This window comes from Diceros bicornis, chromosome 17, assembly GCF_020826845.1.
Source record: "Diceros bicornis minor isolate mBicDic1 chromosome 17, mDicBic1.mat.cur, whole genome shotgun sequence".
NCBI lineage: Eukaryota > Metazoa > Chordata > Mammalia > Perissodactyla > Rhinocerotidae > Diceros > Diceros bicornis.
Window position 1 is genome coordinate 4514719 of NC_080756.1, and position 14514 is coordinate 4529232.

The 14514-nt window shown below is 43.4% G+C and overlaps 1 protein-coding gene across 1 annotated transcript in view; it reads right to left on the reverse strand.

Moving 5' to 3' along the window:
* Positions 1–13668, reverse strand: part of HELB (DNA helicase B) — a 37926-nt gene extending 24258 nt beyond the window's left edge. Inside the window, exons 1-6 of the mRNA XM_058557698.1 lie at positions 13453–13668; positions 11404–11814; positions 10337–10506; positions 7362–8240; positions 3749–3920; positions 2465–2606 (exon numbers count right to left, since the gene is read on the reverse strand). Coding sequence (XP_058413681.1) covers positions 2465–2606; positions 3749–3920; positions 7362–8240; positions 10337–10506; positions 11404–11814; positions 13453–13639 — 1961 coding nt within the window. The 5' untranslated portion in view covers positions 13640–13668. The remainder of the gene's footprint in view (positions 1–2464; positions 2607–3748; positions 3921–7361; positions 8241–10336; positions 10507–11403; positions 11815–13452) is intronic.
* Positions 13669–14514: the final 846 nt, after the last annotated feature.

Here is a 14514-nt window from a genome sequence, read left to right on the forward strand (position 1 = left end):
AAATGTGTCTTCATATATGATCAGAGATAATGTCATTACAATAACTAATATCTGATAATAGATAATAAACAGGGTAAAAAGGCTACCCATAGATGCATTATAAATAGTAACTGACTTTTAAAATAGAATTACCAAGACCATAATGTTACAGTTATCAATCAGTCCCTTACCCCTAGCAAAATAAAAGCATTAGGAAAAATTGTCAGGGAATTGACTAAGCACCATTCTGAAACCCTGACCTACTCTTCTCCAGAACGCAAAAGAACCACACAACATAGGTACTATCCTCATTTCACAGGTGAGCAACACTAAGCTTCGTCAACCGCGCTGGGTGGCCCAAGCTCAGAGGTAGAAGGCAGGGGAGCCAGGAGGCAAATCCAGGCCCACCTGGCTCCATATCCTTTTCTATTTAAGCTAATTTGGAGTCTTCGGGGCCCTTCCCGTACATTTCCATCATACTCCTTCTTTTCTCCTTTTTTCTGTGTACATCATGTACAAGGCCTCATTTTCCCAGTGGAACCAAGTATCCACATTTTCTCTTTGCTGCTATTCCCTCCTCATCCTTCTTTTGTTCTTTTCTTTCCCCAGACCAGCACATCCTATCAGAAAACAGAGTAAGGGGCAGCTGCCTGTCATAGTAGAGTCTCCCCTTGGTTATTTGGAAGAAGACTACTCCCTGAGAAGACCCAACAGCAGCCTGGCCATCAAGGGTAGCGGTACCCTCGATGCTTCCTGCCTCCTGGCACAGGCCTTGCAGCCCTTGTTTTAGAGGCTGGTCATGGCTGTCAGGCCCTTTGCTCCAGCTTTCTTGTGTCTGCCCACTCGGGGCCTCGGAGAACACAAGTCACAGCATGTCTGCGGCGTCAATACCAGCTGGAGCCATTATCGAGACAGACAGTCGAGGGTGTGAGGCCCCATCCGCCAGCTGCCCGGGTGCCTGGGGTGCAGCCCCTCCCTGGGCGGTTGGGATGGGTGGGTGAGTGGGCAGCTCCCCACCTATGACTCACCCACAGGGCTGCCAGGCCTGGGCTGGGCAGGTGTCCAGAACCAGCAAGTGCAGCCCCAGACAGGGAGCAGGACTTAGGAAGGACCAGTCCAATCTCCCCCTGGTGCAGCCCACGGGGACTTCCTGGCAGAAGCAGCCTTCCAGCCTTTGAAGGCTAAGTCTGGGGCTTATTCAACCTTTCCCAACAGGGTTGAAAGGGAGGAAGGAGGCTGTCCCTGCTGGAAATATCGCAGATCCAATGTTCTGGATTCTGAGAATCACCATGGACTTCCTGTTTTGCTTCTGGCCCAGGACACGTAACATACCTCTGTCTCTAGAAGCCTTTCCCTGGTGTCACCGGGATCATTCTGTCATCAAATATTTGGTGACAATGATTAAGAAGAAATGAGGAAAGGAGCACAGCTCAGCCCAAATGATACCAAAAGGGTTACTAAAGGAATTTCTAAGCTTATCTAACTTTATCTAAGTTTCAGATAAAGCTGAGTTCTAAGAAATCTAATATGCTTTAGATTCTTCCAAGATTTTCAGACTTCAAAATGACCAATCATCTACCAACATCCCAAAAATGAGGTGGCCTTTAGGTAGGAGCAGAAGGGTTATAGGAAAAGAATATTACACATCCAACTGCATTATTTTTCTTAATGTCTTAAATCAGACCTACATCATCTACCCTATTCCTGTCAATTCTTCCTCTACTCCCACTGTCCTAGCCAGGGCAGACAGGGCCAGAGAGAAAGCAGGTTCTGAGCGTTCTAGCTTCTGCTGACATCCAACCAAGGAAATGTTCAAGCAACAAAAACAACATCTTGTAAAAGAGAGTCAAAAACAAGGATAAATTTTGGCCCAATGAATAAAAGTCTGTTGGTATTCTGAGGTCCCATTCTATCTATTACAGAGGATCACTCTAAAGGCTCATGCAAAGACTAAGGGAAGAGGATTCTCTTCTACTTTAAGGAGAGTAATATGCCGTGGGTGCCACTAGGATTTACCAAGGAGTGAATTACCATATTTATTTGTTTTGCTTTGGGCTCCCCTTATAGAAATTAGGGGAAATTTTGTCCCTACTTCTCCCCTGAACTCTAATAAACTCATTTCTAAGTCTCTGCTCCCCCTGGGCTTATTCTAGTCTCTAAGCTTGATGCAACTTTAATTCAAATATACACTTTTTAAATCAGGAAAACACAGTCATTCTTAAATTTCAATAATAATTTATGCTGGACCAGTAATGAAAAATATTAACTTTGTTTTTCGAACTGTGGGGCAAAAGGTGTGTGTGTGTGTGTATATATATATATATATATATATATATATATACACACACACACACACCTGAAGGACAGAATAGGTTTGCTAAATGTACTGCACTGAATCACCCTAATTCTAAACCTAATATGTATGTTTTTACCTTTCATTTCTAATCCGACACAGAGAAAATGCAAAATTTTAGTCATATTATACCTTGTAGCATTGTCCACAATGAGCTCAGATTCCGCTCTATGGTTTGTCTTTAGTTCAATAGCACAATTTCTTGGCTTAAGAGTCTCAAAAAGATCTGTCAGCAAGTTACCAGGTTCAATGCTGGGTAACTGCCTAATATCACCTAAAAGTAAAAAAAAAACCACAGACATAGTAGGTTTTAGGTAACTGGGGTCCTGAAATTTAGAAATTATTTTTATTTCTCCCTACTGCTACATGCTATAAAGACTTACTCTAACTGAGAAAAAAAGCCCAAAAAATCTTTGTCTAAAATTACTTAAGAACATTAAGTCTTTAAAAATATTTAACAACAAAAAAAATCAAATTAAACAATATAAGATGTAAAAAAATAGTGAGATCACAATCAGGTAAACTCTGAATTGAACTTCTGCCACACCTGTAACCACAGGCAAACCGGGCAGAGCAAGTGCTTTAGCCAACATGTAAAAACCAGGCCTTGGATATGTACTATTTAGTCACTTATTGACCTTGCTCAATGTCTTACTGAACAAGGAAGAATCTACGGCCTCAAATAAATGAACATATAAAATATAAAACAAACAATGCATTTGGTAATAGACACATTCCAGTAATGTAATGATACTGTTCTGCTTTTTACTTTAAACAAACAAACCAACCCTAGAGATAAGAAAAACCATTTTCTGGGTGGAAACTGGGAGAATGGTTAAGCCAGTAGTAGAATCAACTGCTTATAAAATATCCTCAAATACCTAAAAAAAATTTATATACAATTGGACACTCACATTGCAATCCTAGTTTTCTCCATTAGATCGAAGAGTCTACAGAGCACCACCACTCAATAGAGTCTAACTGAATCTCATCAGAACTGGAAAGGGTTCAAGAGGCTGGTGAGGTCTAATTTGAGTTATTAGCTTAAAATCATAAAATGACTTTTAAGTGGCCTATAATTCAGACTCCTTACTATTTCCAAACGATCTGCATCCTGATTTACCCTGAGTCTGTGACATTTTTACTATTTTAATAGTCATCATTTAGATGAGCAGTAACCCTCGTCACTCTATTCCATTCACATCCCAGCCAGCGAACATCCCAGCCAAAGCAAAGAGCCGCCCAAGGTGCCCAGGAGACGGGGCAGATGGAACTCGGGGCAGCGCGGGCAGGGCTCTGAGCATTGGCTTCCCACTTGTAGCACACGGATATGCAGACAGTGAAATGCAATCAACAACCTACGAACCACAGTGCTACGAACTGGACGATTCAAATTCCAACAATGTGTTAACTTACCGAGGATAATAAGCTTAGAAAGTTTGGAGTGCTCACACAATAATTTTAGAACCGATTTGAAGATTCCCACAGATACCAAACTCCCTTCATCCACAACCAGAACTTTAACCGAAGAAAATTTCCATGGCCTTTCCACCATTTTTGTCTTCCATAAATAGAAGCTATAATTGACCTACAAGCAAAGTATGGCATTTCTAAATTCAAGTTATAAAATTTACAAAAGAAATAAATTTAACAACATGTTATTTTAAAACAAGACTTTTAAATGGCTGGGGCGGCAGGATGTAGGTGTAATAACATAGAGAAAAGGCTAAAAAAATAGAGAACACAAAAGTTATAGGGATGAATACACAGAAAAGATAGAACAAATACATTAAAAACAAAAAAAGTCAGATAGTTCAAAAATTGCTTCTTAATGAGTATTTAGTGTGTTTAACTTAACAAGCTTCGTGCACAGCCCTATCCACTGCAAAAATCTCAGCCCTTCTCTTACCGCTCTTGACCACAGAAAACTCCCCAGAACTTTAACAGAAAAGACTATTCCCAGGCCGGCCCCGTAGCTTAGCGGTTAAGTGCGCGAGCTCCGCTACTGGTGGCCCGGGTTTGGATCCTAGGCGCACACCGATGCACGGCTTCTCCGGCCATGCTGAGGCCGCGTCCCACGTACAGCAACTAGAAGGATGTGCAGCTATGACATACAACTATCTACTGGGGCTCAGGGGAGAAAAAGGGAAAAAAAAAAAAAGGAGGAGGATTGGCAATAGATGTTAGCTCAGAGCCGGTCTTCCTCAGCAAAAAGAGGAGGATTAGCACGGATGTTAGCTCAGGGCTGATCTTCCTCACACACACACACACACACACACACACACAAAAAAAAGCTCAGGAAAAGATTATTCCCAAACAAACCTTCTCCTGGCCTTCTGAGATAACCCACTTACTGAGGGCCTCCTCTTCTCCCCACCATAATACTCCATTCTGGAAATAAAGGGCCAGCCTAACTATGAAAATACTACATTTTCTTCTAGAATTTCAAACTCTCTTACTTCCCCAACATTTAAAAAACCACCACCAGCAACAACAATAAAACAACTAAAAAAACTATTTATTATAGAGGTAATAATACTATTTAAAAAATACAGATGGGGAATAAAATTTGTAAAATTACAACAGAGAATGTTAAATATTTTGGTGTATGTCATTCCAGAAATGTTTCTATGTTGTAAGTGTGCATATCTATGTATATACAGATGTTTTAAATGGTATCATATCTTTATTTAATTTTCCTACTGAAACTCGACTCAATATATCTATTAAGTAAAAGCCTTCATATTTCGCATCCAAATGCATAAATTCCCTTCAACTAAACCTCCCACTCTCAGTGGCCTTGTCTCACAACAGGACATTTGGAATCCCCACCAACTGCTTCCTTTCTTTTATTGTACATATTCAGTTAGTTATCTTAGAAACGCCTGACTGACACTTTCCACTGTATTTCTAGTGCTACCAACTCAACGCAAGCCCCATGGATGCGCATCTAGATTACTCCAATAGCCTTATAGCTAGGTTCCCCTCACCCCAATAACCCAAAGTGGGACTGCCAGATAAAACACAGGACACTCAGCTAAATCTGAGTTTCAGAGAAACAATAAAGGACTTTTTAGTGTAAGTATGCTCGATGCAACATTTGGTACTCACTCAGCAGATCTGCTAAATCTGGTAGCCCTAGCGCAAGAATGACCAATAAACGGCGTTAAGAGCCACCTCAGCGCTCTCCTTGTGCCTTCGCTCCCTCCCGAGCCTAAACGTGACTTCAGAAATGTTCTCCCAGCATCCCAAGCAGACAGTAAGATGTCACCAATTGATCAGAGTTGGAACATAAGACGAAATGCAGTAACGATCCCTCCCTGGCCTCTCCTACTTCAATCCTTCAGACTCATCAGACATGAAGGCACAGTGGGAAAAATCATGGACTCATCAGGAGACTCTACCACCAGCGAGCTCCACTGACCTCCTCCAGGTCGACATCCATTCACGCGATAAATCAAGGAAAGAGGCAAAGTAACGTCTGAGGTGGCTCACGGTTCCATCCTTCTATGTTATCTTCCTTAAAACTACTTTCTTCACTTCACTCTCTTGCTTGGGAACCTAAACAGCTCCCTAGGAAATCAAGTCCAAGCTTCTTTAAGTCTGCAAGGTCTACATTAAATGAGGAAATTATGGCACCATGAAAAGAGCAACAAGCTGCGCGGTCAGAAATCTGAGTTCAAGGGCTAGTTCTGCATCGACTTAAGATCTTGGGCAGGCCGTTTAACACCCCCAAATTTCAACTGGCTCTCTGTAAAAGGAAAATAACATTACCCACCCACTTCACTGGTTTACAAGGATTCAATGAGATGTCAAAATACTTTACAAAGTTTAAAGTTCAAATTCCCAGTCTAAACCAAGTTTAGTTTCCATTATTTTGCAATACAGACTTCATTCCAATCAATGCAGTCATCTCAAAACCCTCTCTACACGCTATGATCACTCTCCTCAATGCCGTTGGAGAGGTCTTTCCCCTGAATATAAGGCCCTTCTCCTCACCAGAGCCTTCCTGTCCTTCAGAGTCCCATTCAATTATTACTTCCTTCAGAAATCTTCCAACGACTAAGTTCCTCGATCTACAGAATGACAGGTCAGGGCGAGAGGACTCTAACTCTTTACAAGTTTAAAACTCCATGACTCTTAACCAGCCCAAACTAGTTTTTTCAAGCATATTAATTCATTTGAAGTTTTTATCATGTGACTATTTGCCAGGCACTGGTGCAAGGGAAGGAGATAAAGAACTAAACCAGGTGATCAAAGTCCTCACTTTCATTCTACAAAATATAAACCTTTCTTTTCCAACTCCAGTGCTTTTCAAAATACGGTCTGTGGACTGTGACATGTTTGTAACCAGTCCCAATGAGAAACAGAGCTTTGCCAGAAACAAAACAAACTACATCACTGAGCATACACTGTAGTTTAGCTGTTTTTTTTTTAAGAAATTGATTCTTTTTTTTTTTTTTTGTGAGGAAGATCAGCCCCGAGCTAACACCCATGCTAATCCTCCTCTTTTTTGCTGAGGAAGACCGGCTCTAAGCTAACATCTATTGCCAATCCTCCTCCTTTTTTTCCCCCAAAGCCCCGGTAGATAGTTGTATGTCATAGTTGCACATCCTTCTAGTTGCTGTATGTGGGACGCGGCCTCAGCATGGCCAGAGAAGCGGTGTATCGGTGTGCACCCAGGATCCAAACCCGGGCCGCCAGGAGCGGAGCGCGCGCCCTCAACCGCTAAGCCACGGGGCGGGCCCTGACTTTTTTTTTCATAATAAGACTTTCTCAATGAAGGGAGCCATGCACTGATGTACTCTCTGGCATTAGCTCCTATCTCACTGCAAACCAGTAACAGTTTACAGACTCGCTGTTGTGAGGGACACTGACCTCAATGATCAGCTGCTACACGGCAGGGATCCAGAAGACATTCAATAAATGCCTACCGATTGTCGTCAGGAAGAGATGAAAAATAAACTCTAAAATAAAGTTTGTTATTAAGGCAAGTGTTTTATCTAGAAAGAAATGTAAAAGGTTTTACCTGATGTAGTGTATAAGCATTAAAACCAGTTCTCTGTCTCAGCAAGCCAGCTGCTCTCCCTGTGGGTGCTGTAAGGAGAACTTCTATAGCCTTGTCCACCTTCAGTGGACTCTGCTCTATAAAGGTAGGCCATTCTTCAGAGACATCCTGGTCTTGTTCAAAATCTTCACACACTTTTTTCACTTCACTTTCTTCCAACAGCTCTATGTGCTTAAACAGGTGGCTGACAATTGTGGTCTTCCCACAACCACCCTTCCCACTGATGACCGTCACAGCATTGGAGCAAACCATCTCCAAAGCAGCCACCTGATCCGGATCCAGCTGAACTTCACTTATTTCTGCATTAACTTCATTTTCACCATTATCCCAAACATGGTCACCGCTGTCCTGTGTGTTCTGGTTGTCCACGGAATTTTCTAACCTTGCTTCATCCGGTTCACCTTCATTCAGCATATCATCACCTCCTGAATCCTCAGGTTCTGTGGTGTGAATGGACGCAAGCACCTCTTTGATATCAACGTGTAGACGCCACGGAGGCCTGGTCATGAGGTCACACACGGAAGAGGCGATGCCTCTCTCAGCCTGGTAAAGGTCGTAAAGAAAGACACAGGCCTTCTCATAGGTCACCACACCAACATCCTTCAGAAACCGCAGAGACTGCCAAGCACCCTCAACAGACATACGGTTTGACAGCAGAGGAGTCAAGTCAGCTTCTTTCACGTATGTGTGCCCGTGCTCTCTGCATATCTGCTTCAGCTCAGAATATATTATTAATGCATTCTTCTCCAAATCAGCCATCAACCGGAGAAGAGCCTCACACTGACAAAATGCCGCCCAGCTTGCTTCACATCGCAGAAGCTTCAGTTCTCTGCAGGTTATCTTTAAGAAAACCAAGTTCAAGTTGCTTCATAAAAATTACAAACGTTGATGAGTATTATTAGAATTACAGTAAAAACTATGTTATTTGTTAATAATTGTTTAAGTCCCAGAAGACCTGTATTTCAACTAAATTTGGAGAAAAACTATGTACATGTACCTAATACATCACTAACTTTTTTAATTGATTCAAGATCTCTATAATTTTTTAATTAAAATTACATTTTCTCAAAACAATACACAGTTTCAAAAGTCAAATAACACTAAGAGGCTTATCACAAAAAATAGCATCCCCTGCCATTCACTTCCCATGACTTCTAAAGGCAGGACCTTCAACACTTTTAGTTATTTCCTCCAGAATTTGTCTCCACATTTCTAAGTATTATTTATACTATTCCTTGACTTTTTCTTTAATTTTAGATATTTAGTATTAACTCTCTACTATGGAAAGTCTTTCTCTAGGGAAGATCTCTCTTTTACACCATCACCTCCACACATGCTTCTCCTCCTCCCATCTTTGAAAAAAGTAAAAGTACACATTTTGTTAACTGATTTTGGTTAAACTGGTATAAGCAGGATTCACAGCTGAGCGACACGATGTACTATGGTTACATTAACTTTTCTGCAGAATGCGTGTGTTAATGAGGTTAATGATTGCCTCGTTTCCTTGGTTTGTCTCGTTTTCTATGGGCCTATCAATAATTCAGCCCAAACTCTACAGAAGAGGAACAGAACTCCTTCACCATGACCCACTCAGCAGGTCATCCACCAGCTCCATTTTTTTTTCACGGTGACATCCCTCCTGGAGCCCTCCATACATTTTAAGGGCTGAATTGTGTCCCCCAAAATTCCTATGTTGAAATTCTAACCGCCAGTACCCCAGAATGTGACCATATTTGGAGATAAGGTCTTTAAAGAGTAGCAAAGAGTAAAAGTTAAAATGAGATCATTAGGGTGGGCCCTAATCCAACATGACTGGGGTCCTTCCAAGAAGAGGAGAGTAGGACACAGAAGGAAGACCATGTGAGGACACAGGGAGAGGACGACCATCTACAAGCTAAGGAAGGAGGCCTCCCTCAGAAGAAACCAACCCTGCTGACACCCTAATTTTGGACTTGTAGCCTCCAGAACTGTGAGAAGATAAATTTCTGTGGTTTAAGCCCCCCAGCCCATGGCATTTGTTACAGCAGCCCTAGCAAACTAACACAATACCTCAGGAAAAGTTTTTATTCTGGATGATGGTTTACATGCTGAACAGAGGGACTTCAAGTCTCCTTTTCCCACTGGAGTCCCAGAATGCCCATTGCTCTGACTTTCTTCTCTACTGAATAAATATACATAATAATCTAATGTTCCAGAATCTTATTTCTCAAAGCATACTGAAATCGTAGTCATTTTATGTAGGGAACAAAGCCATTATTCAAGTATTTCTCAAACTGGGGAGAAACGGGGGGTCTGTAAACATTGTTGGGGATCCAAGAATTATCTCAGAATTTTTTAATTGCATCGTCATTTGGAAAACGACCTATAACTAAGTACTGCCAAGATCTAAGTGCTATACTTGGTTTCAAACACCGCTGGACCCGCATTGTGTCACTTTACTATTCTTGGTCTCTAATAGTAAGAACAGAAGTGATTCGTTTGTAAGTGATATTACTGTGCCAAATAAAAAAAATCAAATGATATCATGATGTACCATATGAATAATGAAAGTCTGCAAATGTTCAAACAGGAAAGTGGGGACTGAGTTGCAGAGCAGAATGGATTTGCAAACCCATAGGAACTTGTGTCTTCCAGGAGCTCTGTATTCAAGCCGCAAATGGTAATTTAGTTACAAAAAAACCCGTCATGTTAAATTAAATTATATAAGTAAATCCATGAATGTCATTTATTTTGTTATTTTGTTTTCCTTTATAAATCTATTGCATGAGAGCTATAGACATAAGAAGTTTATATTTAGTTTTAACACTCAAAGAAAATTAAACCAACATTGAGGTCCATACAAATATTTTTCCGTTGAAAGAGTTGCAAAAGTTGTCAAGCCTGAGAAATCCTGCCTTATATAAGATCACTAAATGCTAAGCAAATGTCTTACTTACTCTATTAAATCCAAGTTTCCATGGATGTGTACTTAAAATCTCTTCTATCTTTTCCAACACCTCTTGAGAACCCGAGTTTACGAGCTGTTTAAAGTGTCGAGGCAGAAGAACTGGAAGGAATTCCATTATTTTTGGAAACTGCAGAGCTGTCATTACATTTCTAAATGGAACTACAGGATATCAGAAAAGAACAAATCAAAACATACAAATGAGCTCACAGAACAACTGATTTGATGAACTTTCTCATTTAGCACAACCAGTTCAAGAAATCCAAATCAAAGAGAGATTAATAAATTTACTTTAACCAGAAAGAAACATCATCATATTGTATCAATTTCTTTTGTACTGAGATGGTTTTCATTGTGTTTAACACCAAAATTTACGTTCTTTAAATGCTTAGATAACTACTTCTTAGCCTTTTGTTTCCTTTTGCTTGCAAATAATCAGAATAAAATTTTTGACCCAATGATATAAAGGTAAATTCAAAGCTAAGCATAAAAAATAATTCATTTATATATTAGCCTTTATAATCATTTTTCTGACTATAACCATGATTCTTATGTCACTGAAGTCATTCAATGATGTACTGCCAAATCTATATGATATAACTAAGAAATGAAATATTCCATATATGTGAATGTCCAGATAACAAACCATATTAAAAATTTATTTTACACCATTTTGGACTGAAATTTGTCTAAAATGGATTACTCATATTCTTGCCTTTCTCCTCTACCTTCTTAAACAGAATAACTGACAACTAAACTTCTTCTTAATGACTCAAGGTAATCCTACGGACACAAAAGTCAGAGAGAGAGACAGAATCACAGTTTTAGAGCTGCAAAGGAACTGAAAGGAGCTTCAAGATCATCTAACTCAATCTCTTCACATTAAGATGAAGAATCTGGAATGTCAATGACATACTCCAAAAACAATATAAACACATTTTCATCAAACCGATTTAAAAAAAGAATACTATGCCAACATACTATAGTGGTAATATTTTAAATATACTAGTCATTAAGTATCTCGATTACACTAAAACTTGATGATAAAATCACACTTACTTGAGTTTTCCAGAGGGAGGCTCCTCTCATAATCTGGTAATGACTCCTCCTGTTCATTCTGTGTAGACTGTTTTTCACCATTCCTTTCACTTTCCTTGTGGAAAGTTCTATATGTTTCCCTAAGATTTTCAAAGTTGAGGTTTTCATAGCTTGATACTTCATTTACCCATGCTAAAAATTTAGTTATAATATCACCGGAGACACCACATTCTTTAAGAAAAAGGGAACAGATATGTTGTTGATCTGGTGGGGACATATCAGATTGTAAAAAGTAAGATGGAAATCCTTGAACTTGATAGCACCTCGATCCCACACGCTTTACTTCTACCTTCACTCGCCACCAAGGACCCGTTATTGGAAAACGTCCAAACACTTCACATCGCTCTCGAGTGTTTTCATCCAAAATTACAACTTAAAAAAAACAAAAAAGTTAATTTTGGATATTTTAAAACTTCCTTCCCAATGTTTTATCAAATCCACCACCTCCTTTAATCCCGCCACAGCTCCCTGTACAGATGTTTATTGGGGTGTCTACAGCCCACTTCCCTGTTTGTCTGTCTCCCTCTAGTACACTGCAGCCAGCCCTGGTGGTCTAGTGGTTAAGAGTTGGGGCTCTCACTGCCATGGCCTGGGTTCCTGTCCAGGTCAGGAAACCACACCACCTGTCAGTTGTCATACTGTGACAGCTGCATGTTGCTATGACACTGAAAGCTATGCCACCGGGATTTCAATACTGACTTTCATGCAGTTTCTAAAAACTGCCATGGGGCCGGCCCCGTGGCTTAGCGGTTAAGTGCGCCCGCTCCGCTGCTGGCGGTCTGGGTTTGGATCCCGGGCGCGCACCGACGCGCCACTTCTCCCGCCATGCTGAGGCCGCATCCCACATACAGCACCTAGAAGGATGTTAAACTATGATGTACAACTACGTACTGGGGCTTTGGGGGAAAATAAATAAATAAATAAAAATTATAAAAACTGCCATGGTCCCTCCCACCACAGGGCCTTTGCAAAAGCTGTTCCATCTGCCTTAAATGTTCTCTTCCCTACTGTTTACCTCATTTGGTACAGACCTCGGCTTAACTGTCACTTCCTCAGGAAAGCCTCCCCTGAATCTCATGACTATGACCTCCCACAGCACTACTTACTATTCCTTCTAAGCACTAAGTAATATTACACTTCTGTGATTAAAGAACGTCTCATTCACTATCAGGTAAGCTCCATTAAGACAGCAACCTCATCCTCTTATCCCTCCAGGAAATCCCAGCAGCAAAGACCTTGCTTGGAACACGGTAGCCAGTCACTAATACTTTTAGCATAAATGACTAAATCCTCCGCACATACCTGAAAATTAATTAAAATTAAATAAAATTCAAAATTCTGCTCCTGAGTTGCACTAGCTGCATTTTCAAGTTCTCAACAGCCACTTGTGGCTGGTGGCTACTGTAGTGGACAGTGCAAATATAGAACAAGGCCACCATCACAGAAAATTCCACCGGGCAGCACTGGTCTGAACACGAAAATATTCTTCAATATCAGTCACAGCGTACACATAACAGGTACAATTTACAGCACAGGAAACCACACAAGGTAAACACGGATCACGAGATAACACAAGTTAACGAACCAATGACTTGAGGTGTTTCCTGTGTGTGTGTTTTCTAGGTAGCTGAAAAACAACCACACATCCGACTCCGGGCAGGACAAGGAGAGAGTTACGAGCCCTGATGCTGAGTGGGAACACAGGCTCGACATGCCCCGTCTCCTCGACGACACAGCGGCCTCAGAGAGTTGGGAACGCGAAATGAGACGACACACGTGGAGCCGCAGCTTGACGCACAGCACCAGCTCCAGGCCCTGCTGGTATCATTACCACTGTCACTTTACCCTCAGCAGGACGAACAGCGAGGCCACCCCAAAGGCAGCCTGCCAGGGCGGGGGCGCCTCCCGCAGGACAGACCAGGACGGGCGGCCGCTGCGCCCGCGACCCCACCGCGGATCTCGTCCCCGGGCCCCACCCCCGCGCCCCCGCCGGGGCAGGCGCTCGCTCACCGCGCAGGCGCCCCGGGAGGCCGGCCGCCCTCACGCCCCCGCTGCACAGCTCCTCGGCGTCCAGGAAGCCGGCGTCGTCCTCCTCCTCCGCATCGTCCCTCAGATAGTCGTCGTCCTCCTCCAGCAGGTCCTTGGGTGGGAGCAGAGGTCCCTGCAGCTCGCGCAAGTGCCCATGCGCCCCCGCCATGACTCCGTCCTCCCAACACGAAACCCCAACTCGGGAAAGGAGCGGGCCGGGCGCGGCCAGGCCCAGCCAATCAGCTCCTCGCGGAAGACCGCCAGCTTCCGGGACGGCCCTGGCGCGGCCAGGCTCCGGGGGGGGGGGGGGGAGGTGGGCGGGGATACGCAGCACGAGGTGGGGGGTGGGCGGGGCGAGGCGGCGCGGGGCGGGAGATATGGGCGGGGCTACGCAGCACGAGGTGGGGTGGGCGGGGCGAGGCGGGGGAGATGGGCGGGGCGAGGCTGCGAGGGGCGGGGCCGGGCGGAGGAGGGGCGCCCTCCCACCTGCCCGCCCCGGCGGGCCTGGAGGATCCGAGAGGGGCCTGGAGGGGCCTGGATGAAACCAGCAGCTGGGCAGCGGCAGGTGTGGCACCTGCAGAACCGCGAGCCTGCGGCGCCTCCGGCGGAGACGGAAACGCGGGAGAAGGCCACGTCTAGTGAGCCTGGAGAGCAAGCCCTCCCCAACACCCCCAAAAAGGAAACTCGGATGCCCTTCGGGACGGTTGGCCACCGCCCAAAGCACAGGACAGCGAATCCCCAATCGCGACCCCGTCTAGTCGTGACTGCTTTGGGCCTCCTCCTCCTTCAGGACTTGAATTTATATCATCAGAGGCCCTTACTCAAGTCACAGCTCTCCAGGCCCCATCCCAGACCGCTGTGTCGGGATCCAGGACTGGGAACCAGGACTTTGTCTTTTTAACGCACGTCCCGGGTTGTCCATTTAGATGCTCAGCTGGGTTTGTAACCACTGGATTAGATGACGTTCGAAGTCCTTTTCATCTTTTCCTCTGTGAGTACATCCTGGGATCTCAGAGTTCTTCAAGCTGGGCTGCTGCGGGCTCT